Here is a 26,297-nt window from a genome sequence, read left to right as displayed (position 1 = left end):
ATTATCCCTTCAAATGATACTGCCTAAGGAAAGCATATGATGTAAACAGAACCTGTTCTGGCACTAAATCCTGTGGAACTGCATATTTAACAGTGTGTGAAGAAGACGCTGTTAAGCACACACGCAGGCTATATCCCAATTCAGGGTCTGCAGCCTTAAAGTACGCAGCCTTAACGGTCCACAAGGGCCGCGTACTCAAAGACCGCTAAGGCCGGAAGTGCGAGGCTTGTGAAATGGGACGGTCTAGCCTCCGTCGCGCTGCCCAGGTTGCCTAGCAACCATGATACTAACAGCTGGAAACGTTTCATACAGCTTTGTTTGACAGAAATGAAGGAGAACATAATTTGTTCATTTGTTTGTTTGTTTCTACATGCGCTTTGATCATTCTCTGTAAGATTAAGCTCAGCTAATGAACGGTGTATATTTTAAAGTAAAGGCTTTAAAACCAAGTTAGTACAAACGTCACTAATGTCACATAACTTTGCCGACATGTGGCCAACAGTAATGTTTAATGTTCTTCGTTATTAAACATTTGCACATAAATAAGTGACATAATATTCAGTACATACTTAAAGTTTTCTCGGGCGCCCCTCATCCGCCGTTTTTTTTTCGGAAAAATTGTCCACACCCACCGCCGCGCTATGCATTCTGGGATATGTTGGGCCACGACGAAGTCTACACCGCCACGTCCTTAAAATTCAGGGAAAAGGAGGACGCATTTGAGGGCCGCATTTCGAGCAGCCTTCGAATTGGGACAGCCTTCGTTGTGTTGCTGTGATGTAATCGGCCTTAAAATGCGGCCTTTAAGGCTGCAGACCCTGAATTGGGATACAGCTACACACACTCCATCCATTTCCAGGAACAAATAAGAGTCTATTAGATAGGAGTCAAACCATCTTATACTGACAGCATGGTCTAATCGCTGAGGTCTAGCAGGACGAGCACAGAGAGCACTATGATGAGCTCTGAAACTTTTCAAATAAGCCATTCATCTGAAGATGATCTGTTAGCTGTTTGACAACTACTCTTTCAAGAATCTTTGAGATGAGACGAAGGTTGGAGATGTATCGATAATTAGGTAAGAGCTGTGTCAACTTCTGGCTTCTCAAGTCATGGCTTAGTTACGGCCTTTTAAAGGCCTGTGGCACGTTGCCCATTAACAGAGAGATTATTGCTTCTCAAACATGACCAATTAGTGGTAGGATTTCTTTGAGCACTTTTGAAGGGATGGGTTCTAACAGACGTGTTGACTGTCTGCGGGAAGTAATGGTTGAAGTTCACTCAGAAAGCTCAGTCAGAGAGACACTAAATAAATATCAGTGGTATTGAAGGTTGCTGTATGTAATGATAGATTTGTGAGATGATTATTATTTGATTTGTGAATAAATTCATTAAGTCATTACTAGTTAAGGTTAAAGGAAGACTCAGCTCAACAGAGCTTGGACTAAGAAGATTGCTTATACATTATCTCTCTTGTAAGAAAGCACTTCTGCCAGGAAGACACCTTCATTAGAACAAAGTTGAAGTACTGGCAGGAATCTGTTTTTGACCAGTTTGGGAGGGTGAGAGACTGCAGAAAAGAGGAGCAATACTCAAATTAAAATTTAAATAAAGACACATTTCAGATTGCCAAATGTGCCCTTGGCTTTTATTAACAACCACATGATAAAACACCATCATACATCAAAGACCATACTGCTGCTTTTACTTAACAGCAGTCCTGATCGACTATTCCATTCATTCAGGAATAAAAAGACATCATCTGTGGACAGTAACACTAGCATGAAAAAGATACAGTAACAGTCAGAACAGGAACTATCATCAGTCTTGGCTCCTCAATATTCTAAACCTGATTAGAGGACTGGAAAAAAAAACCTTTTCTTTGGGTTGATTGTAAACAAAATGAAACAAACATACACATACACACACATACCCACTCACACTAAGATAATTCTCCTGTTTGAACCTAAAGAACATGTAAGTTAACTTGGAATAATTTGTAAAAACAGAAAGGAACGTACAAACTAGTAAAAGTTAATCAAATGAAGATAAACCGACAAACCCTTGCTCTATTTCTGAAGTAAGCTCTGAAGATTGTTGGAGGAGGAAAGTGTGGGGTTTTTTTTTTTAATGTAAGGCACCGAACAAAACAAGGATCCAACTTGGAAAGAGGTATTTAAAAGATTTAGTGATTACTCTAAGTACACCTGGTTTGATGCTGCAGAGGAGAAAAGATCACCATTCACATCTCACTGTTAAATTAAGACACACTTTATAACATCTGACCACCCTGCATTGCCTAGCATAGTAACGTCCCACTATTATGTAGAATAAAATATTAAAAAGATGATGTCTTGACTTGTTTAACTTTAGCCCACTAGCTTAATGTGAAGGTAAATCTTTGGAGGTCAACGAATGGAAATCAAACTAACCGATGCTTTAGTCTGACTTAATGCAGTACAGATTAAATATTATTCTTATACTTTTAACGAAAACACTAATATGTCAAGTGTGCTGTAGACACAAGGCTAAAACTCAAAATCAAAATTATTATATTAGTGTTACAGTACAGAAAGACTTAGCAGGGATAAACTGACTAAAAATAAAACTCTTTTAAAATCCTGAGTTAAATAACATTGTCAGTCACACAGATGCTGCGTGACCTCAGACCTCATAATGACGGTCGTTTTCGGTGAGCTTCTTTCGCTTTAGTATTTCAACAAAGTTTGTGCATAGAGGTGCATCTGGAGGCGGGGAGTCTAGGTCACAGACAGGAGCGAAAAACAAGAGTTTCATTTAAGAAACTTCAGGAGAGCTCAATTTCTTTTATTCCCTTCTGGCATGCTCAGAATATCTTATAGGGAAAATGTTCTTAAACTGCAATAGAATAACTAAGTGCTCTTTGCACTCCCAAATATTTACAGCTCCCCCTACTGCAGTTTTGCTCCGTCTCAGACTCAGACCCGCCCCTTCAGATGTTTTCGGCCTCTCTCCGGGGAATCTCCCTGATGCTCTCTTGAGGTCCACCATGTGCCCGTGGGCGCCGTCGAAAGCTCTGCCCAGATGCAATAAGGTCAGCGTAGCCTTGGGCGTGAGAGAAGGCGTATGCAGATCGCCGGGAACGCCGGCCTCGCTGGAAGGGCGCTGGCTTTTTCTTATCGTCATCTTCCTTCAGCTCCATCTCGTATTTCTTTCTGTTTCTCTGGACCTAAAGGACGATTGGAAATAAGCCGGTAATATATGAAGCAGAAGGGTCCATGGAAATAAAGTAGAAAGTCATAATGGAAAGAAGAAATCAATTTTACTTCAAAAGATGGTCAGAATACAGCCTTAAAAGCAACTTGTAATTACAAAAGAGCGCTTGCATATTCTGCAATACAGCCGGCACCCTAATGATGCTGTGTAATTGTAATGTAAGAATGGTGGGTTAGGATAATCTATGCTACAGCCCTGCCATCAATGTTAGGAAATAAAGTTGTGGCCAGAATTAGTAAGTGATAATCATACATTTAAAGCAATGCATGAAAGAAACAAAAAAACAAAGCTATGTTGTTTTATGTTTATTAATATATTTATGTATGTCAAGCATCTTATTGCCCATCACCCAGGACTCCCCCACCTTCCCTGAGAGGGTTCAGGCTGATGGGTCAGAAAATGACCAGCAGGCTTGTTGCTGCACTGGCAGAGGTCTCACCTTGTCTCCTACAGAGGGCCAGATGGTTTTAGAGAGAAACTGGATGCAGATGACAGGCAGAAGGCTGATGCCCACAGTTAGGATGATGGTTAACCACAGGTACGGCTGGCGTAAAGCATTTGGTGCTACCCCTATAAACACAACATATAAATACACACACACATGTTAACAGAGAAATGAAGAATGAGGGGTTTATGTGGGGACCTTCAATACTTGGACATGATTCTCATTGGGTAAAATTATTAGTAGAAGGCTATTGCATTCATGCTAATGAAAATAAAAAGCCTTTTGTCAAAGCCTGACTTACTGACAACTTGTAGAGGATTTAGCAGTTAAAGAGACTTAACTTTTCTTGACAAACAGCTGTAAGGAGTGTCTACACTGAAAGCTACAAATGAATGATGAAGTTGCCTTAATGCAATTATTGTTTAATATATCAACAAGTAATTTGTCAGTGATATTGCAGCTTCAGCTGGCCAGAGATCCCCTAGGAGCGATTTAATCTGAAGCAGGCTTTAAATTGGAGGCCAACCAACACAGGAATTTTAGAATACGTCATCAACCCTTATTGGCTTTTTGAATAACAGTCAGACAAACCGCTTAAATTAGTGAAGCTGTGGTCAACTAACCTGTGAAGGTGAAAACTGAGGGGAAGATGACATGGATCCCAGCACTGTGGATGTCAAACATGACCCCAAAGTAGATGGCTATGCTGCCCAGAACTGCAAAGCAGTTGACAAAAGTCCAGTAGGAGGTATCTAAGGAGATCTGACAAGACAGGAAGGAGAAAAGACAGACAGGATATTTTACATAAAAGCCATTACAAATATCAATATTCTTGAGTAGCTCCATATTTTGACAACATCAATACTTCAAATAAGTCACAAAATCCGAATTATAATTCCTAAAAGCAAAAACTGAAAATTTATGCACTGCACATCCTCAGAAATTTGTAACCAACCTGCAGATTCACGATAAAAATCAAGGACGAGGCAGCAACAACAGCAAAGGACTGATAGTCTGAGGGGGCTTCTCCGTCTTGCCCCATGGTTTGCAGGAAGGCTCCATAAGGTATGAAGAAGATGATGAGTGAGACGAAGATGCCGTGGAACAAGCTGATGAAAAAGTTTTTGTAGTTAAACAACGTCCCCTGCTGACCGGGAATGTAGAGTTTGGGGAATTTTAAACTCAGTCTGTCGTTGACATCCTACAACAGAGAAAGAAAGAGAAGGTTTCAAGAAATTTTAAGATTAAGAAAAAAATATCTACTGAAGAATGACTCAACTAAACTTTAACTCTGTCTTTGTGCCATGAAATTATGAGAAAATTATGAAGAAAAAAAAAAAAGCTACCGGTATTCATAATTAGTTTTTACATTCATGCAGGATACAATAGCCCTCTTTTCTTTGGTCTACAACAAATTCAGCTTTTACCTGGTCAAGAAGTCCAACAAGTAGAACAGGCAAGCTGCTGTAAGCCAGATTGTAGAGTGTGATAAACCAGTCTTCAAAGGTGATCTGCGGGAAGGAAAAAAACAATCATTTATCGTCTCTGTTGCTGTTCAGTATTATCTGTCACTGAGTGTGTACTTTAGAAGTAAAGCACCACAAATCTGCACTTCTCACTGCACAACCTAATCCATAGCAATCATGCTACTTAGTGGGATGAGGAATTGAAGATGTAGGAGAGACGTCTGCAGTATCATAATCTTGTTCTTGCCTCTTGTGCGACTGGAGCATTCAGATGTATGCACCGTTAAAAGTATTCTTTTAGGTGTTGCTCAGTAAAAACCTTTGAAGGTTAACATTACGACCCCTTAGGCAAAAGGACCAAGGTACAAATTTAGACATTAAACCGAGAAGTTGATGTTGACTAATGGAAATTAGGTTGTGTGTGTGAAAGGCGTTTTCTGTGGATGTCTTCCAGCAGGAGAACATTTACTCTCTGCCATGTTTGAACATGGATTAAAAATTCTACAGAAATGAGCTTCAGTGTTTTGTGTGGGAGCTACTCACTACGTTTGCAATTTTCACAGGGTTAAAGTCAGAGGTGGGACCAAGTCATTGTTTTGCAAGTCTCGAGTAAGTCTCAAGTCTTTATCCTCAAGTCTCAAGTCAAGTCTCAAGTAATGTCAGGCAAGTCAGAGTCGAGTCTCAAGTCACTGGTGTAAAAGTCCAAGTAAAGTCACAAGTCTGAAATTTTGAATTTCAAGTCCTTTCGAGTCTTTAAAAAAAAAAAAAAATGAAAAAAAATGTTGCAGTTATGCTAAATGTAAATATTAGACCATGTAATTTTTAAATCTGTGTTTTTCTCAACACATGACAAAATAGTGAACTTAGAAAATATACACAAATTGTGAAATTGCACCTCTTTAAAATGCAGCTCAATTAAACCTAGCTCCAAGAATAATTTTCACCGACAGTTCTGAGATAAGCTGCATGTTATTCTTGGATGCGGTTTTAGGACCGGCTTTAAAATCGCATGACAAAAATATCATACATATTAAAAAAAACTGCATCACCAACGTAGCCTGGACAACATTTGCTAGTTAGATGAAGTCAGCTATCTCATCGTAGCATATTTATATGCATATTTATAATCATACGGTTCTTGGAGTGAGTGCATACACTCATGAAGTTTAGTAACTTCAGGTCACTGCAACAAGCCCAGGTACAGTTTACCGACGGATGGGTGCAGGACCTTGAAATGCACCGTGTAGAAAGTAAAGACCATCGTACGAACAAAGGTAAGTTTACCAGTCTCACAAATCGTCGTCATAAATACACATACGTTAACCGTTTATTAATAGGACCTTTGAGCTCAACAATAATTAATTAGTAGTGGAAATAATTTCTGGTAGCATTACAGAAATGTAGCAGTGACAATAATATTGTATGCTGTAATTGTACTGGACAATTAGTGATACAAAAAATCTGTTTTATCCTGTGAATAAAAGTATATGTTTTTGTCAATGTGCCATAATAACAGAAGCGAAACACAATATTGTGTCAGGACAATTCACTATTTATGCACAATAAACAAAGGAGCATAGCGCCACAATTTCTGTTCAGCGCCAGACTTGCTTGTAACCTATATCACCAATTATGTTATGAAAATGACTCATTAACTACAACAGCAGACTGACCTTCGTGTAAATGCTTGGAGCAGACTAACCTGTGAGCTGGAGGGTTCTGGGACGTTATATTTGATCTTTGAATGGCTGCAATCCAGGCCATCCGTCGCCTCTTTGTTACTTCGGAAACATGGCTCGAACAATTTCTCTTCAACGACGTAATCCGATAACAACCGATCTCTTTACCCGTCGGCTTCCCGTGGCTGTCATGCGACCGGCTATTGCAGTTAATAATACAACAGCTTCTTGACATTTTTGTGTTTCTTTTTATCGCTGTGTGACTGAGTTCAATTGAAAGCCTGCGTGCGCTAGTACCTCTTGCCACGAGTTCCCAGAATCCTTTGCGGTTTTACCCCTGAATGACGTCACATTTTCAATCTCTATATAATATGCATGTTAAATTTTATATTTGGGGTGAAATATCAAGTCTTTTCAAGTAAACCGGTTCAAGTCCAATTCAAGTCCCAGGTCATTGGTGTAAAAGTCCAAGTCAAGTCACAAGTCTTAGAACATTTTTTCAAGTCAAGTCTAAAGTCATAAAATTAATGACTCGAGTCTGACTCGAGTCCAAGTCATGTGACTCGAGTCCACACCTCTGGTTAAAGTACATGTTATAATGGGCAAACTCCATGAAAAGTTAGTCTAATGATGGCTATGATACTACAAACATTCCCTTCTTTTCAGAATAAAATCAAAAGGGATGACTTTCACAGTGCTGCTGACCTGTGAGGAGTATCCGTTGAAAAAGGAGTACCAGAAGTGGACCAGAGTGAAGGCAAAGTTCTTGAAGAAGAAGAAACGCAGGAACTTGCACATTCGGATGTAAGACCAACGCCCGTGCACCAGCAGGAGGCGCTGCAGGTAACGGAACTGAGCAAAGGCGTAGTCGCTGGACATGACGGCCTGCATCCCCTCCTGACCGCTGATACCGACACCGATGTCTGCAGCTGGAGGGAGAGCGGACGGGGAGAAATCTTAGAGCAGATTCGTAGAATCTTACACACTTGGCGTGAGCACAGTTAGCTTGTGTCCTTACTTTTGATCATATTGACGTCGTTGGCTCCGTCTCCGATGGACAGTGTCACAGCCTTCTTGTACTTCTTCACCAAACTCACCACATTAGCCTTTTGTTTCGGTGTTACACGGCAGCAGATGACCGCCTCGCATTCACAAGCCATATCCACAAAGTCAATCTACCGGTAGAGAGAAACATTTCACTGGATTTAATATCATGAAGACAAAAATTCTTCTTACTCACAATAATCAAAGTTTTTTGTTAAACCTGTCTCATCTCTTTCTCCCAATCATCCATCGGCTGTCCGTCCTGAGGGTTGCTTGGAGGTTGCCGCCTCTTTAGACGCAGACGACGCAGACGACGGCGTTTCTTCTTCTTTTCATACAGAATTTCATTCTGAAAAGAATAAAGAGAGTAGATTAGTATGTAAACCATGCAGGGAAACCGTATTAAAGGCAATATATTACATTTATCTTTAGACTATAACATTGGCTAGGCTTTTTAGTACTACCAATTCATCTTTTATAGTAGCTTTAATTTAGTTTTGGTTTTTGAAGAAAGCTCACCAGCCATCCTCCAGTGATGATGAGAGCATTTTTGTTTGATCCGGGAAAGAAAGGCTCGGCCGTTTTCTTTTTGCCGCGACGGTAAGCTTGAGGGTCATCCCTTCTGCTGGCCTGACGTCTGGTTAGCTTCTCACTGTAGACACACAATACAGGTGATAACAGTGCTCAATTGCAACACAGTTGGGCCATAAATAGTATAAAAGATGGTTGGAACACTTTAAATATGAATGGAAACAGAATGCAATGGTTTCATTTCACTGTTTTTTGATGTTTTGATGGCGATGTGTCCAATCATCAAGTTATTTTCTTTTTAACATGTAACTTGATGATGGAACACATCATCATCATCATCAAGTTACATGTTAAAAAGAAAATTTTACATCTGTGATGGGGACCAGGTGGTGGTCCCCATCTTTAAGAAGGGGGACCGGAGGGTGTGTTCCAACTACAGGGGGATCACACTCCTCAGCCTCCCTGGGAAAGTCTATGCCAGGGTGCTGGAAAGGAGAGTTCGTCCGCTAGTCGAACCTCACCTCACCTATGGCCACGAGCTGTGGGTAGTGACCGAAAGAACGAGATCGCGGATACAAGCGGCAGAAATGAGCTTCCTCCGAAGGGTGGCTGGCCTCTCCCTTAGAGATAGGGTGAGAAGTTCGGCCATCCGGGAGGGGCTCAGAGTAGAGCAGCTGCTGCTCCACATCGAAAGGAGCCAGCTGAGGTGGTTCGTGCATCTGACAAGGATGCCCCCTGGGCGCCTCTTGGGTGAGGTGTTCCAGGCATGTCCCACCGGGAGGAGGCCCCGGGGCAGACCCAGGACACGCTGGAGAGATTATATCTCTTGGCTGGCCTGGGAACGCCTTGGTGTTCCCCCGGATAAGCTGGAGGAGGTGGCTGGGGAGAGGGAGGTCTGGGCATCTTTGCTTAGGCTGCTGCCTCCGCGACCCAGCCTCGGATAAAGCGGATGAAGATGGATGGATGGATGGAAATTAATCTAACCTAAAATTAAATTAAAAATAAAAAAAAAAATTTAAAAAAAAAAAAAGAAGAGGCCCCTCTTCTGTGGAACCAGCTCCCAGTTTGGATTCGGGAGACAGACACTATCTCTACTTTTAAGATTAGACTTAAAACTTTACTTTTGCTAAAGCATACAGTTAGGGCTGGACCAGGTGACCCTGAATCCTCCCTTAGTTATGCTGCAATAGGTGTAGGCCGAGGATTCCCATGATGCATTGAGTCTTTCCTTTTCAATCACCTTTCTCACTCACTGTGTTAATAGACCTCTCTGCTGAATCACATTTGTTATTAATATCTGTCTCTCTTCCACAGCATGTCTTTATCCTGTCTTCCTTCTCTCACCCCAACCGCTTGCAGCAGATGGCTCCGCCCCTCCCTGAGCCTGGTTCTGCCAGAGGTTTCTTCCTGTTAAAAGGGAGTTTTTCCTCCCCACTGTCGCCAAAGTGCTTGCTCATAGGGGGTCATGTGATTGTCGGGTTTTTCTCTCCATGTATTATTGTGGGGTCTACCTTACAATATAAAGCACCTTCAGGCTACGATGTTGTGATTTGGCGCTATATAAATAAAACTGAATTTAATTGAGTCTGCAGGGACAGTCCGCCTTGGGATGTCGTTTGCAATGTTCTTGTCAACCTACTTGACATCATCTCCGTAGTGGATCTCCATGTCGTCTGTCAGAAGTGAACAGGAATATCCGATGTTCTCTGCCGTTTCTGGGGATAAATTATGAAGATTAAAACACGAGTTCAGATTCAATTCATCCAAATTGTTACTTTAACCAGCTCAGGCATGTCGCTGTTATTCATGTGATACAGGCGTTTTATTTCTTGTGCACTTTGGGGTGATGGTACCTTTCTTATCTCCAGTCAGGACCCAGATCTTGATGTCTGCTTTAGCCAGCTTGGCAATGGTTTCTGGAACTCCATCCTGTAGTTTATCCTCAATAGCCGTTGCTCCAATTAGCTAAATGCAAGAGAACTCGTTACTAGCTGTAACGGGAGCTTCTTGCTTTAAAATCCGATCGATTTTTAGCAGAAGAGATTTTTTAATTAAAACATTCAAATGAAGTCTACATGTATATAGAAACTAAAGCGTAGTCATTTCCCACTCACCATCAGGTTGTTCTCGATCTGCTCATACACAGCATCCAGGGCAGCTTCGCGGTCATTCATGGTCACCTGGGCCTCTTTGTGTCTCCTGGACCAGGCTTCGAACTCTTCAGCGCTGATGTCTTTGTAACACAAGCACAGTGTCCGCAAGGTCTCGTTGGCAAAGACCTGATAACATGAAAATGTTGACTTTGTTTACTCCTGAGAGAAAAAGACAGCATCTGGCATGCTGCAAATGAGATTAAACAATAGCTCACATCAAGAGCAGTCTGGGTGGTTTCCTTATGTTTGGAGCTGGGGGAGAGACGCTCGTAAATGACAGTGTCTGCTCCTTTACAGTAGAGACGAATACGGCCATCGGGAAACTTCACTAAAAAGACAGTACATAGAAAGATCAGCGGTAATTAGACAGAAGTCTCAGTGAGGTAAAAAGTCAAAAGTAGCAGGTCCAATCTGTCCAGTCTAAATAGCTTTGATAATATTGCTCTTATTTGTTTTAGTTATTTCTATAAAAAGACCGTAGTCATAGTGACGTTTGGAAACCTTTTTTGAAATTTGTAATTTTTGCCAGTTTGCAAAAAACAAACAAACAAACAAACCCTGTTTTATTTTCTATTTCACTTTAAATTAAAAATAAGAATTTAGAGAAATAAAACTATGAATGAAACTATTGACTGAGACCATAAAGTCATCGGGAACCTGTTTGTTGAAATCAAAGATATAAGTAGGGTCATTTCCTTTAGATTTCTAAATGACCGCACTTCTTTTTGCATCCAGAGGTGCTGCCGCCTGCTGACAACTAGAAAGAAGGTAAGTCACATGTTTCACTTTTTAGGCCCTGAAGCAATATGCCCATTTATATACAATCTATATTCCTTACACTATAAAAGGATGGCATGTGGTGCAGTAGCGACGGTTTTAGCAAGATCTGGATCCACGTCCAGGTCATGCAGCATCCACACATATTGAAATTACAGAATATGTTTAGGATTAACTACGTATGCATTTATATTAAAGATTGTCCAAAACAAGTAAAACTGTTCAAATACTTTTGAGTTCTGTGCCAGTTGTGCATTTTGAGTAGAAACATAATAAAATCCTTCCATGATTTAGTGAAGACTTGATTTATTCAGTTTTTAGGTGGCATTTCATCAAGTTTTTCATTCATTGCGCATCCTTCAGTAACTTGGTACTTTGTTTTGTTTCTGTTTCAAAGTTTGATGGGTTTTTTTCCCTTGCAGCTTCATGTGTATGCAGATAACTGTACATCTAAAGAAGTATTTAAGGACATTATGTCAGGCTGTGTGCTCGTACAGATGATAGACATGCGCTTGCGGTCAGAGTTGAAGTCGAGAAGCGCCAACATTTCGTAGGTCATCTCCTGATCCATCTCCCTGATGGTCATGGTGTCCTGCGTACGAGACAGAAACACGTAACCAAAGTTCCTGGCAGCCGTGACCAGGGCGCCCTCATCAGGAGACGCTGCCTGGTATACGAGATCATCTGAGAGGACAGTACAAAAGCAGATGTCAGTACCTGCAGTCTTCTTTTTAAATAGGACCTATATTATGTGACTGTAGGATTACCGTCTTTGTGCTCCACCATGACGGTGTGGCAGAGGGAGAGCAGTTTGAAGAACTCCATGGCATCTTTATCCTTCTTGGATCGGACATGGGCAACCAGGGAATGATCTATGAACTGGAACTTCTTATCAGCATAGCGGTTCCAGCTCCAGTCCACCAGCTGACATAAAATAGAAAAAGGTTTTATGACTTTCCATTTTCCTGGGTTTATAGGGTTTTTTGGGGACCATTTTTACAGATTGCTGAAGATCGAACTGACATTTAATTTGTTTCTACTCATGAAAATTCTTTCAACTCATTATTTAGATTTTACCTTTCCTCGTTCCAGTGACACACCCTCAGCAGTAGTTGGATCACCTGTGGGGAAAAAAACCAAAGACAACCCCCCACAAAACAAACTTTTAATGCCAAAATTACAAATCCACAGTACAGCAACTGTCAAAAAACAAAAAACACACTGAAAGACAGGAATGAGAGGTTTTAAATAGAGTTGATACAGGACCCAACAATTTACTTAACATATTTTCCTAGATTCATGTATTTGTTTCATTTTCTGCTTTAATTTGCATTTGATTCGATCTTTTAACTCCCTCAAAGCTGTGCCACAGGCCACTGATCAGGAAACTGCTGCTTTTCTTTTGTTACCATTAATCAAAAACATGTATTTGGCACAAACTTCATTGCCGGTAGTTATGTGCCATTATTACCTGTGTAGCTTAAAGTTTGGGTAACTTTTCTTTGGGGGGGGGGGGGGGGGGGGGGGGGTATGTAAAACTCCCATTCCTGAATCTTATTTTTTCCTTGTGTGAAACAAAAACTCCTCAGTACCATAATTGCGTCCAGCGATGGTGCACTTCTTGAACTGCATGATATTCTGCGTCAGAGTTCCTGTCTTGTCGGAGAAGATGTACTGGATCTGACCCAGCTCCTCATTCAGGGTGGTGGTCCGAGCCTGCAGACAGTTAAAGGAGTTTATGCAGCAGAGCTGTAGTGATCAACTGAGGGTGGAAAATCTGCCATTTTCACAAAATAATCTCCAATTAAAAAGGTCTGGTTTACCACAAAACAGCATATATTCTTCATTTATGTCATATGATTTTGGTTTGGTACAAAAAAAACGAAACACTCCCACAAATACTCTTCGCCTGTTTAAACGTCATTATATTCTTGAATACCGGAAATGGCCATTTAATTGAGGGGCAACACTCACAGGCCTTCAACAACATACAGCATAAAAGTGCGGTGAAAAAAAATCAGTTAAAAAAGATAATTGAAAAACAAACATGCAAGTGTTAATGTACCTTAGCTGGGGTGTCTTTTTCTGCAAAATACATCTGCAGGTCCCAGTTGATGAACTTACTCTGGCCCAAGCGAATCACCTCCACGCTGTAGACAAAGCACAAAAACTTTTATTTGGTGTACTGTTGAACACACACAAATCTGAAAGTGAGCACAAAACGCATTAATATAATTGTTTTCACTTAATTTTGTCTGGCTTTATGTACCTGACATAGAGCGAAATGGGCACCATGGTGTTGAGAACGATGATGTATCCCCAGAAGCTAAGGAAGCCTCTGTAGCCGGGGGTCTGATCTTTGCCATCGAACAGATACCAGGCCTTGGTGCCGATAGCCTCATACCAGTATGTGTGACCAATAGCCAAACCCGCGGACACCAGGATGAGCAGTGCAAAGATCTATGGTGAGGAGTAACAGAGAGACACCAAATAGCTGTTGAGAAGACTTCATATACTACTTGTATGGCTTGACTTACTTATTGCAAATGTATTGTTTAAGTGTCAGTGCAAGAAATTTGGGGGGGGGGGGGGGGGAGACCTCAAAACATATTCAGAAAAAGCAAACATCATCAATAGCATATTTGCATCACTTAAACAGAAGCCTTCAGGAAGATTGGGCTTACACATTCAGTCATACAGGCCAACATTTACCTCAGTCTGTGGCGAGGAGGTGCATCAGATAATAGATATGAAAATAAATATACACTGTGTGTTAAAATGGTGATTGAAGCTTACTGTGTAAACCATGTAGTTCATCAGTTCATCAATTTTGGTCCTCTTGAACCTCGTCTTGCCACCATTTTTCATGATTTTGGTATCACCTCCTACAACAAGAAGTCAGTAAAATACGTTCATTATTTTAACCTTTACAATCAAATTAACCAAACTTTTGAAATACCAATGTTTTAAGAAGAGGAACTGCCAAACTACAACACAAGAAAGTACAATCTGGTATTGAGTTAGAAACAAAAACCAATAACACACACATTTATATTTAATTATTTATATACTTTTTAAACAAACAACAACAACAACAACAACAACAACAAACACACACCTGCAAAGATGACCAGCCCATGACACCAGTCAGTGTTTCTTATCTTGCAACCTCGGAGCAGCATGTTGTCCAGTTCCAAAGGGTAGCGCTCCCTGTCCCACAGCATCATCCCCGTAAACTTGTCAAGACGGTTGTTTGGCTCCTCGCACTCGATCAGGGCTACGGGACAGAAAAAAAGGCGTTGGTTCAGAGAAATAAAATAAGAAATAGCTTGTTTCTGTAAGCATGATTCAAACTGAATGAGTGTGTTGTGGTGATCCAGTTCTTACCATTGAAGTCAGCGAGCTGATGATCCTCCTGAAGTCTTTCATCAGTCACTCGAAGTCCCATCCTAAACTTGAGGTTGGTTTCGCTGCAACGGGAAAACAATATATACACAAAGACCTGAGAACTGATTCCAACCCCGTCTGGGAGAATGATTAAAAACAAAGAAAAATCCCCAGATCATTTCTTTGTTTTTGCAAAAAATAAATAAATGATTATGATCTTGTTTGTATCACTTTCTATTTCATTTCATTTCTATTCCCATTCACTGTAAACACGTTCTATTGGAGGATCTAACTGCACCACATATACAAGTATCTGTTTGATTTAAAGGTGTTCCCTCTTAAAAGCAGAACGCGTTCACACACCAGAGCAAAGACTGTTTGGTTCTTAGAAAAGGCTTTTCAAATTTGCTCTTCTCTTCTCAGTTAGTAATTTGTTGACTGAACACTTGGGAAAAAGACTGATTAAATAGAAATTCCTCAAACACAGTACTCTACTCCAACAGTCCATTGCATCGTTTGTACAGTTTAACCTAATATATGGTGATAGCACAGTACATGGCGTTTTCCCCCTCTTTCTTACCCGTCGAGTTCAGCTGTTTCAACATAACACAGGCTGTTTGGGTTGGAGCTGGACAACAGCAGGAGGTCAGCCTACAGAGTGAAAAATATATATATAAAATATCTGAAAATATAAACATTTGAGTTTTCAAATTTATAAAGCACTCAAAGGATTCAAGGCACACATCTGCGATTTCTTAAGACTTTCGCTTTTGCTCAAAACTAAATGATCAATCAGCTAATATTTTAAGTTCTGGATTATGCAATGCTGTATCATTTTATTCAGCTCATTTCTTTATACCTAGCAGATGTGGATACATTTTAATCCAAATACATTTGATGAGTGGAGTGCCTCCAGGATCGATCAGGAGTCCCTTTTAAGTAAAGTATAAAGAAAATGACTATACACTGAAGATTATATTTTTGTAAACGTATGTAGATGACACATTAGTTTATGTAACAGTGAACCTCATAATGGCCTCAGCATGTCCCTCTAAAGTCCATTTGCCATCTTTGAGTTTTCTTCTGTACCTTTTCTCTACAGTTAAATATATATAAAAATGGATGCAGCTGTTTGATGTTACCCATTAGTTTGTGAAATCTCAAGTTAAAACTGAGCACTGAATTTACTACATCATGAAAGTGACTGAAACCACACACACACACATCCTGGATAATGCTTTCTGATTCTAACGAAGACTATTATTTTAAAGATTACATCAATTTAGTGAGGTTATTGGTCTTCACGTAATAATATTTCATCTTAAAGTCCCATAGCGCTAAAAAAGTTGAAATTCAGTTCACATCGTAATAGGGATTTTTGAAGGAAATAAATTAAGTGTGTGCTCATTATGTGAGCTTGGCTGATTTAAATTAAAACTAATGCAACCTTGTAGGAAAAACCCCCACTTTGGGTGAATTATCATACCGGAATAAAGTCATTTTTCTTGAGACGAACCACATCTCCAACCTGGATTTCCCTCCACTTGGCCTCTTGAAACCTGAAGCAAAGAGAAAAGCACAAAAAAAAAAACAAAAAAAAAAACAAAAAAAAAAACAAAAAAAAAAAAAAAACAAAAAAAAAGGGAAATGGGTTTTGTTTTGTTTTTTTAAATTGATTTAAAAAAAAAAAAATTTTAATAAGCAGCTTTCTTCCAACCTGCCATTTAGTAGAACCTCAGACTTCCTGTTGTTGATCTCGTTGTCCATCCTGTGGCGTGCCTGAAGTAAAAAGACATAAGAACATGAAGAATAAAACAATCAAAAACTATGCAGAGTAGCTGTAGGAGCATCCAGTCAACTTGAACCTTTTCCTCGTTCTTCTACAAAGGAAACTGAAAATATATCGCTAGGTTTTTTTTGAACTGATTAAAACAATGCTGCATGTTGTTTTGCCAAGATGAACAATGAGAGTAAGCAAGTTTGCACCTGAGGGCCAAGTCGAGAAGACAATGACAGAAGAATTAACCTCGCATGTCTTCCAAAGACCAAATCTTACCAGATCGTCCACCAGATCTTTGATAGCGGTGATTCCAAGCACGATGACCAGGGGAATCAGAGTAGTATACCAGGGCAGAGTAGAAATCTCTGGAATAATCTAAACAAACAAGACATTTGGTGGCACTCACTGATCCCCATTCTTTGCAAAACTGTCAGTCATAAAACAGATAATGCATAGAAGTAATATTTATACCTGTAGGATGAGCAGAGCCAGGAAGTAGACATTGGCTACTCTCCTAAACTGCTCATACAGATTCAGGGGCAGAAAGGTCAAGAAATTGTACTTGTACGTCTTAATGGCATTTCCCTGCAGAGAAAAGAAACAAACAATTTGCTTACTTCTCTATTCCAAAAAAACGAGTCATTTTAAACGCAAGAGCTTATTTTGGCAGCTTATTTAAAAACAACTTGATTTCAATTCTACTACAAAAGTAAATTCAGACTAGGCTTGAAGACTACATGTTTATGATAAAGCAAGAGTTATAAAATTCTCGATTCTGGTTAGAAAGACAAAGATGCTCTGCAGAAAGTAGGGTTGAGAAATTGTAAACTTATCATGCTGTCAGTACTGAGCTGATGCTGTGTTTCATTTACAGATAACCATCTAAACTCTGCTTATTACACCTGGTTTCCACTGAGCAAGACACTGAAGCTCTGCCACTGTGGGAGAGCTCAGAGTTTGATTTCACAGAGGGCAGACTCTCTTCTTACTGGTGCTGAATGATAAGAGCTGGCTCAGGGCAGATTCCCCCAGCTGGTGTCCAATGGGGTGATGGACATTGTTCTATCTGAGGCTATGCTTCCATTCTGTATCTGTGTTATGTTGAACCTTCACATAAATATCAAAGCAAACAGAAGCAGTTAGCCAAAGGTTCTAGTCTGGAACAGCGGATTGCTTTTTAGACTAAGACCTGCAGGTGAAGCAGGTTTTTTTTGTTTTTGTTTTAATAAAAATTCATTTTCTGTTGCAAAATGTCATGGGAGAAAATGGGAAAGGTTTCCAAACTTGTCTTATTCAAGCTAGTGATCTCAGTCATCATCAATATGAGAAAAAAGAAGTATTTCCTCAGGAATATGTCCAGTTCTTTGAGAAACTACATACTATTAACCACTTTTATAGCAATTAACAGTAAGAAACGCACTGACGTTTTGGCATCTTGCTAGTCTGAAGCATTCAGGTTTTTATTCACGCCATAACACAATCTTGTCTCGCAGCCACAGGACTTGGGTATTATAAGTCAACCATAAACTCCTCTTCATGCCGAAGTATTATAGAGCTACATAAGAACTGATCCATTTAAGATTTTACCATGCCCACACACATCAATGAACTCTAGAAGCTACTAAATCATGGTGCATACTTGTGTTTTGCTTTTTTTTGTTTTTGTTTTTTAATTTACAGGACTGCACCTGTTTTTATTAAGACGTCAAGCTTTTGGCATCTGTTTACTACATGCATTAAATGTGAACTTTTTCAGAATATACTTGTACTTCTTTAGATTAACACACAAAAAAATATGGCGTCATCAACAGGTTATTATGCAGTGGTATTGATGTAATTTATTTATAATGTAATTTATGACACTTTAGCACCACCGGGCAACGCTATGTGGCTTCAATTATATAGTAGAGAAGGCAGCATATCCATTTTGGGCAGCTAATACCAAAACAATCTAGAGATCCACAGAACTACAGAAGAGCTACGAGTATTTTTAAACATCTCCTGGCATCAGGATCTACCGTATCTGACTGTGTTTGCTGGTGAAAGAAAGGCCGCCCCAGCAGGGTGATCAGGTTTCAACCTTGACAAAGGCCAGTGACACGAAGCATAAAAATCTCTTCCGTGTTAACCGGCTGTCAGAAGGATAAACCACACAGCCAGCAACAACTACTTTAAATGGTTTTCCACATGAAGGGAGACAAATTTAACAAATGAACTGTGTGATGAACAAAAGCTGTACATAAATCAAAGAACAAGATTTTCTCATTTGACTCCAGTGTAGCACGCCCAACCCTCATCGAGTTACATCCACCTCATCCCATTATTCATCTACAGTTCCATTCATAACTGAACAGCGTACAAAATAAAAACATCATATTTTATAAAACACCCTCTCAGTGGGATGCCTGATGGAAAATACACACCTGCCCTGGTATTTGTTTAGGGTGTGCCATGTTCAGCTCTATATGCTGAGGGTTTGGTTTACACCACAACCAACAGTCAATCTGCAGATAAGTACATTAAATGGCCTGCTGACGTAATGTCTAAACTTACAGAGTATTTGCTCTTCTTTATACACAGAAAGACTTTTTTCTTAAACTCTGGCAGCTGGTGATAGGGTCGGTCATTGGCTTTCACTTTCCAGGTGACGTCTGCGAAACAAGAAGAAAAAAAGAAAAAAAAGACAGTGTTTTAAAAATATACCTAATGTTGATGAAGTAAACTATAGAATAAATAACATGTCTGTTACTTATATACTCTAGAAAACACAGACTGTATGTGAAAGATGGATGTAATCAACATAACTTCACCCACCAGTTAAATTAAAAACAAGAAGAAAAAAAAAACAGAACAACTCAATTTTCCAAAGTAAAAATCAAGAAACTAGAAATGTCTTGATGCATATGCTCAATCATCCAGGTAAGTAAATCAAAAAAGATTGATTCTGTTCATCTGGACGTAGCGTTTTGTGGGAGAAACGTTTCGTCACTCATCAAAGAGACTTCTTCAGTCTCAGCTGACTGCAGGTTTCCCCAATCCTATAAACAGGACATTGCACAGTGACTGAAACCAGCCAACTGAATGAACAATGGGCTGGGAGGTCAGTTCCTTGATCATAAATATGCAAACTGTCATAACCATTGATCAACAACCACTGATTAATGGCCACTAGTACCATTCACAGAGAGTTCGGGGATGGCTGCAATCACAGCATTATAAGATGGTGACAGATGTACCCTTAGGCCCCCTCCTCGATTCAGAGATGGTCTTTCCCTTTTCACGTAAATGGCCTCCTTGACTCTGCGCTCAAACCAGCGTTCCTCCCTGTCCAGGATGTGTACATCCTCATCCTTGAAAGAGTGTCCACTGGCCTGTAGGTGTGAATAGACTGCAGAGTCCTGGCATGACGAGGTGGCTTTTCTGTGTTGTGTCATCTGCTTCACCAGAGGTTGTTTGGTTTCCCCGATGTATAAATCCTGGCAATCCTCCTGGCACTTCACAGCGTACACTATGTTACTCTGTTTGTGTCGGGGACCCGATCCTTGGGGTGGACCAATTTTTGGCGCAGCGTGTTTTGGGGTTTAAAAGCTACAGAGACCCGGTGTTTAGAAAAAATGCGTCTCAACTGCTCCTGACACATATGGGATCATTACAGGTTTTCACTTAGGCAGCGGTTGTCCTTCTCTCCTGGATTGGTTGGAGCTTTCTTTAGGCGCCTTCCCAGCTTTGACAAAAGTCCAGCTGGGATAACCACATTTACTCAGGGCCTTCTTGATGTGCTGTTCTTCTGCTTCCCTGGCCGCTGTCTCTCTGTCAGTGGGGATGGTGTTCGCTCTGTGTTGTAGCGTCCTGATGACACTCAGTTTATGCTCCAGTGGATAATGAGAGTCAACCCCTTAAATACTGATCTGTGTGTGTAGGCTTACAGTAAACATCAGCTTATCAATGGTCATAACAATTTGCATATTAATAATCAAGGAACTGACCTTACAGCCCACTGTTCATTCAGTGGTGCTAGTTTCCGTCATTGTGCAAATGTACTGTTTATAAGGTTGGGGAAAACTGCAGTCAGCTGAGGTTGAAGAAGTCACTTGGATGAATAACGAAAGGTTTCTCCCACTAAAAACGCTACGTCCAGATGAACAGAATCAACCTTCTCAGAAGAAACTAGAAAGTCCCCAAAAGTGGGTCACAGTATGATGTGATGCTAGGACATTTAACCACACATCAACCAGTATTATTTGCCTTATAGTGACATTAGTTATGCACATGTTAATAACACTTAAAAATCCACTGAGAATTTAAGGAGGCTCAAACATATTTGTCATTCACCTCAAATTAATCTCATGTCCATTAAAATCTGATCAATACTTTGGGAGAAATAGAAATTGGTATGAAACAGGAAAACTGCTATAAAATGACACATTCATCCCCTGAATCAGAAGGAGAAAAAAAAAAAAAAAAAAAAAAAAAAAAAAAAGGATCAGCGCACGTCTTGAATAACTCACCAGTGGGTCTTGTCTCCACTTGGGGTTGCGGTGCTCTTTCTGGTGCCTCTTCTTCCCCTTCAGAGCTTTCCTCTTCCAATTCGTCATCCGTCTCATCGTCACTGTATGGCATGACCTCATCATCAGGCCCCAGGGAGCTCCGGGTGTCGACACGTCGTCGACTCATCTTGGCGGGTCAGTTATCTCTGAGAAAGGAAAAAATATGAAGAGATCAGTAGGTTCAATAATAATTTTACAGATTGTTTCACAGTGGAGTCTTCAGACCGTTTCTGAGAAGTTCTGCAACTTTTTAAAAACAATCAATCCAACAGCTACGTTGTGCAACGACTGCAATGATGCACCAGGTGCCTTTTTTTCCAGACCTGCTTACAAAAAAAAAAAAAAAAATTAATGAATACATAAATGAATAGATGGAGTCAGCAGATCAGTTTAATCCAGACAAAACTAATATATGAATGATCTGTAGTGTGATTTCCTGAATAAAGGTTTATACTAAGGATGCATCAGACACTAGATATGACTTAGATGATAATACCAATGCTAAAAGCTAACCTGCTCAGGATGTGGGGCCTCTTACATATGTTAGTATCAAGATTGTCTTAAAGAAAATGTAAACTCACAATCTCCAGAAACTTAAACTGACAGTTTTCCTTAGGGCTCGTTCCACATAAGCCCTCAGATTCAGCATATTTTATTTGTACAATAATTATACAATTTGTTCTGGCCTCAGTTTTCAGACCCACACGTTGCATCCATCATTTATATACAGCTCATGAAGTCGTGATTTGCATTTTTCTTTTTAATTCCAAGTCTGTTTCATAAATGAGGAAGATGATGCAAACACTATAATGCATCATACAAAGTAGTACAGTTGAAATCAATGGGGCCTTCAGATTTCCATAATGTACACAGTAAACTGTAAATAAATGCATTGACTATAATGAAAACAATCTAAATAAATTTAAAACATTAATATTTCAATAAATAAAAGAAAAAAAATTGGTCAGGTTGACAAGGATTAATGGTTCCACAGGCCTCAGTTTCTCAGACGAAGAAGTGAAAGTAAGAACACTGCAGGGGGAAAAAGAAGGGGGGAAAAGCTGTGACAGCAGTCACAAGTCTAACAGGTTTACAGATGCCACACACTGACTTAAGAATATGAAAAGAGCAGGAATGCAGCTGAAGCAGGAAATGCAGATCTGCCTCCAGCTGACTGATCAACTCTAAAAGTTTTCACGGCCGGAAAACTGACCGCCCACGTGTAGTATCATTATAGCCATTAATACTCAGTAATCAGTCACAAGAAGGGAGCTGTACTTCTGTTTTTCTCCCTACTTTGACTGACAAATGCCATGAGCAAAACGATGCAGTGTGATGACGTGGGATCCGTGTCGAAGTGATCGTGTCCATGTGAGGAATGCAATCACTCCCTCCTTGTCATCACCACCTCTCATTAAGGATGAGCTTTTTATAGCCTATTTGCGACGACTGGAACAGCAGGACAAACCTCCAACAGCAGTTTTCAGAGTTTAAAGCAAAGTCTTGTGTTTGAAAAGTTTATCTGAAGGGGAGGTGTGGTTCTGTGACATTTAATAAAGCAAACCTTGTTGGTCTTACCGCTGCACTGAATGGCATGACACAGATAATAACCTATGTGCTTCTGTGCGGTTCAGTTACTCAGTGGAACACAGATTATTTATCGACTGCTAATAATAGTTCCTCACAAAAGAAACGTTTCTGTCTTCTTGTTTCCGTCGTGTTCCCTAAAAACTACCGTGTCCACCTGTTTTTGGAAATTACAGAGGTCTTAAAGCACATCTTCAGAAATGAACCAAGCCGAGTGCAATTTACAGGATGGAAATATACAGGATTTGGTTTTCTCTGTTGATATTGTATTTTAACTGTTGTACAGTGCTTTGAGACTTATGTCTGAAAAGAGTTGTATAAATAAACTTTACTTTCTAACAAAACATTTTTCCAGTTTACTTAAACCTGGCATAGTTTTCATTTTTTCCTAATGTGACTATTTCTTTTGCCAACTTTGCACTCTCCACGACAAAGAAGAGAATCGGGGAAACATCCAGTCTCACAAAACAGCACGAGGCACAAGATCCACTTCAAAATATAGTTTGCCCTGATGAGGTAGCAACCTGAAATCCTCGCCAATAGTTAAAATGTGCAATTTTAGACCAGAAACATATTTACAGCCTGGTACAAAATGTTGTTGATCTCTGTAGCGACTTAGTGACAACTGTACACTGGTGACAAAACAAAAAAACAAAAACAAAAACCCACTCATCCATTTATTATTAAAGTTTAAAGTTATGTATTTTAAGGGGAATAGCTGCCACCTGTCTTCATGCTACACCAGTCTCTGACCTCAACTGTGTTTTGTGTCTTTTGGAACATTTGTAATAGAGTTATATGATAATAATAACTTTATTTGTGTAATTAATCCCATTTACCTTTGGGTGACTGAAATTCTAATATTGGATGGTATGTTAATTAGCACTTATTAGCAAGTAACTAATCAACCAAGAAATTAACCAAGCTTTATAGCTTATTTTCTTTGTCAGCTAATACTAGAAAGCACAAATTCAGGGTTTAAATATCCAAAAGATGAAAATTTATTTTCATAATATCAATGTGTGTCCATCTTTTGTAGACAGATTAAAGGTGGATGTAGCTACAATGATGTCATCCACTGGTTTCTGAAGCCTCGAGATGAGCGTTTCCATTGTTACAATCTTGTGTGGGGGGGAAAACTGGATGTGACAAAGAAAGGCGGGTCTCAATGTGGAACTGTACGCTCATGGGCTCACAACTTGTAATTGATAAGTTGTTACCCAATAAGCTTGTGATTTCATGCCACAAATAAATTTTTAAACATTGTGTCTAACACCTTGTTTCAGTATATATGCGGCAATAGAGGCAATATGCATGACGCCATAGTTCATTTTAAATAAACTAGAGGGTTATAACTATAACATACATGACTTTTTAAAAAAAATAAAATAAAATTGTTTGGTCTTACCTCAGCTTTGATAGATAATGTAATGAATTGGCCATTTTATGGGAAATCTCCCTCTGACATCTGACTGACTAACAGTTCCTGATTAAAAGGCGCCAAGCTCAGATTGGCACGCTCAATCAGCTTAATGTTTAATGTTGTTAAAGAGTCTTTTAGCACAGCTGATAAGGTTGATTAATTTGGTTTCCAAAAACCAAACATAAGCACTGAACAATGTCAGGAGACACAGAAATGTACCAAACAGAGCTTAGCAGGCCACTCGAGGCAATTATAGTGCAGTCAGCATCCTGTTCTTCGTCTTCATATTAATGAACACTTTTTCCACTTTGAATTTAAACATCTGTCTATCTGTATGCAAGCGCTCTTCCCAAAAAGAGGTTTACGTCAAATTAAAACTGCACAATGAATAAATCAGTGGCAGCTAAATTTCAAGCAACTCATTCAGATTCAAAGCTTTGGTCACACTTGGAGCTTTTGCTAATATTGTTTTTGTTTTTTTACAAAACAGGTGTACTTAATGACACGTCAACACGTCTGCCATGTAACAGGCCCATCTGACAGCTGACATTGCCGGCTTGGACCAGCTTTTCTTGTGTTCCTATTATGAATGTGAGCCACACAAAGAAATTCCTTTCCACTTGTTGGGCAAGAAAATCGAGTTTTAAAGCCTTCTTAAGTCATAAAGGAAAAATATTTTAGTCATTGAGTCTTCAGTCTACACAACCATGGTTTCAAAGGTTTCTAAACCAGACGACATGTTATGTCTCAGTGCATTTATCACCTTTATCTCCACAATCAGTGTTCATGTAACAGCGTTTTTGCAGGAAATGTTCCATAGCTTGTAACTGATTGCCCAATTCTATGTTCTGCCAGCTTACATTTACTATTTATTACCAGCTCGGTGTCAACATTTAATTAAATATTAATCATGCTTTCCTTGCCAGAGCCTCTGTAAAGGCTATTTATTTATTAATTGGTAAGCACAGAAGTCTTCTCACAGACCAGGAACACAGCTCGGCACGCTTTGTGCATACATGTTTAAGCCCCGCCCTCCTCACAGCCTGTAGTGTGTTCCCATGCGTCGTGTTCGTCAACAGTATTTCACAACTTTAATTAACAGTTGCAGCAAAATTTCCACCAATGACTTGTTGGCACACATGAATTTCATGTCTGACCCACAAAAAACAGGGATGAACATATTTAACACACAACGAACACACAATATACTGTACATGCAAGATGGTTAATAGCTATGTATTCACTGCCGCTGAATAAAGCCGTTTTGCTTAAAAGGTTTTATGTCCCATCAAAGATAAAGCAGAGCCATAGAAAGGGAAAGAAAAAAAAAATGGGGCAGTAAGAGTATGTCTTCAGACTCTTGCTGTGATTATACTGATAATAATACACTCAACAAAAACAGCAGGAAACTGCTCAAACAGACTGAACAAACAAGGTAATATTCAGATCGCTCCTAAAAGTTTTCATTCAGCTAGAGATTTATATAAGAAGTTCATTTCTATTCAAGCTCTCCATTTACAGTGGGTGTTTTGGCTGAATGGGCCTTGTTTGAACATACAAGTCCAAACACGAAAACATGGGAACACAGAGATTTGATGACGGGAGGGGCGGGAGAGGAAGAGGGGGATCGAGTGTGTAGAGTAAAAACTTGCTGCTCTGACCTCACTTGGCATTTCCACCATCTCTCAGCAAAAACGCCACCTTTAAAAAAGTCAAATTATTCTAAACAACAGTCCGTCTAACCAGAAAAACTTTCATCACCCAGTCAAACAACACCACGCCAAAGGAACACACAATGCCAAATAATGCTCTGCGTCACTCCTGCATTCACGGATATATCCTTTAAGACACCTGTCATCACTGCAGGTATGCATGCCATCAAAACAACTTCTTCCAAGCGAGTTGGCTTCATAAATGCACAAGTCTAAAAGTTCTGTTAAGTTACAGTTTTGCAGCTGCTTTAATAAAAAGGCAATTACTGGGAAATTTGTCAGGATATCCAGACCAAGACTTCCTGATGTGTCCATGCGAAGTACAAAGACAGCTGATGGTTACAAGAATGCACTCCAGTAAATGCAGCCGTCTCCAACAACTCCGTGTATGTTTGTAAGAAATAAACAGGGTCTTTATTTCAGTGTGACCAGCTGTAAAGACACGCTAAAGAGCAACACACCATGTCCACCTAAGCAATCCACTTAACATAAAAACAGCTCTGGACCAACG

The 26,297-nt window shown here is 39.8% G+C and overlaps 1 protein-coding gene across 1 annotated transcript in view; it reads right to left on the bottom strand.

Moving 5' to 3' along the window:
• Positions 1-1,619: 1,619 nt before the first annotated feature.
• atp8b1 (ATPase phospholipid transporting 8B1) overlaps positions 1,620-26,297 on the bottom strand; it is a 37,110-nt gene continuing 12,432 nt past the window's right edge. The window contains exons 2-30 of the mRNA XM_085413407.1: positions 21,026-21,210; positions 19,071-19,168; positions 16,989-17,102; positions 16,794-16,892; positions 16,455-16,516; positions 16,224-16,296; positions 15,318-15,388; positions 14,738-14,820; positions 14,469-14,627; positions 14,147-14,235; positions 13,620-13,810; positions 13,416-13,500; positions 12,943-13,066; positions 12,428-12,471; positions 12,118-12,274; positions 11,846-12,034; positions 10,789-10,901; positions 10,535-10,699; positions 10,274-10,385; positions 10,060-10,135; positions 8,409-8,541; positions 8,110-8,238; positions 7,864-8,020; positions 7,551-7,774; positions 5,128-5,211; positions 4,656-4,901; positions 4,324-4,462; positions 3,695-3,825; positions 1,620-3,208 (exon numbers count right to left, since the gene is read on the bottom strand). Coding sequence (XP_085269533.1) covers positions 2,972-3,208; positions 3,695-3,825; positions 4,324-4,462; positions 4,656-4,901; positions 5,128-5,211; positions 7,551-7,774; positions 7,864-8,020; positions 8,110-8,238; positions 8,409-8,541; positions 10,060-10,135; positions 10,274-10,385; positions 10,535-10,699; positions 10,789-10,901; positions 11,846-12,034; positions 12,118-12,274; positions 12,428-12,471; positions 12,943-13,066; positions 13,416-13,500; positions 13,620-13,810; positions 14,147-14,235; positions 14,469-14,627; positions 14,738-14,820; positions 15,318-15,388; positions 16,224-16,296; positions 16,455-16,516; positions 16,794-16,892; positions 16,989-17,102; positions 19,071-19,168; positions 21,026-21,191 — 3,750 coding nt within the window. The 5' untranslated portion in view covers positions 21,192-21,210 and the 3' untranslated portion in view covers positions 1,620-2,971. The remainder of the gene's footprint in view (positions 3,209-3,694; positions 3,826-4,323; positions 4,463-4,655; positions 4,902-5,127; positions 5,212-7,550; positions 7,775-7,863; positions 8,021-8,109; positions 8,239-8,408; positions 8,542-10,059; positions 10,136-10,273; positions 10,386-10,534; positions 10,700-10,788; positions 10,902-11,845; positions 12,035-12,117; positions 12,275-12,427; positions 12,472-12,942; positions 13,067-13,415; positions 13,501-13,619; positions 13,811-14,146; positions 14,236-14,468; positions 14,628-14,737; positions 14,821-15,317; positions 15,389-16,223; positions 16,297-16,454; positions 16,517-16,793; positions 16,893-16,988; positions 17,103-19,070; positions 19,169-21,025; positions 21,211-26,297) is intronic.

This window comes from Rhamphochromis longiceps, linkage group LG7 (genome assembly GCF_057381845.1).
Source record: "Rhamphochromis longiceps isolate RC_006_pf linkage group LG7, R_longiceps_female_GT1.1, whole genome shotgun sequence".
Lineage (NCBI taxonomy): Eukaryota > Metazoa > Chordata > Actinopteri > Cichliformes > Cichlidae > Rhamphochromis > Rhamphochromis longiceps.
The sequence above is the reverse complement of the archived record's forward strand: the minus strand, read 5'-3'. Positions and strand labels throughout refer to the sequence as shown.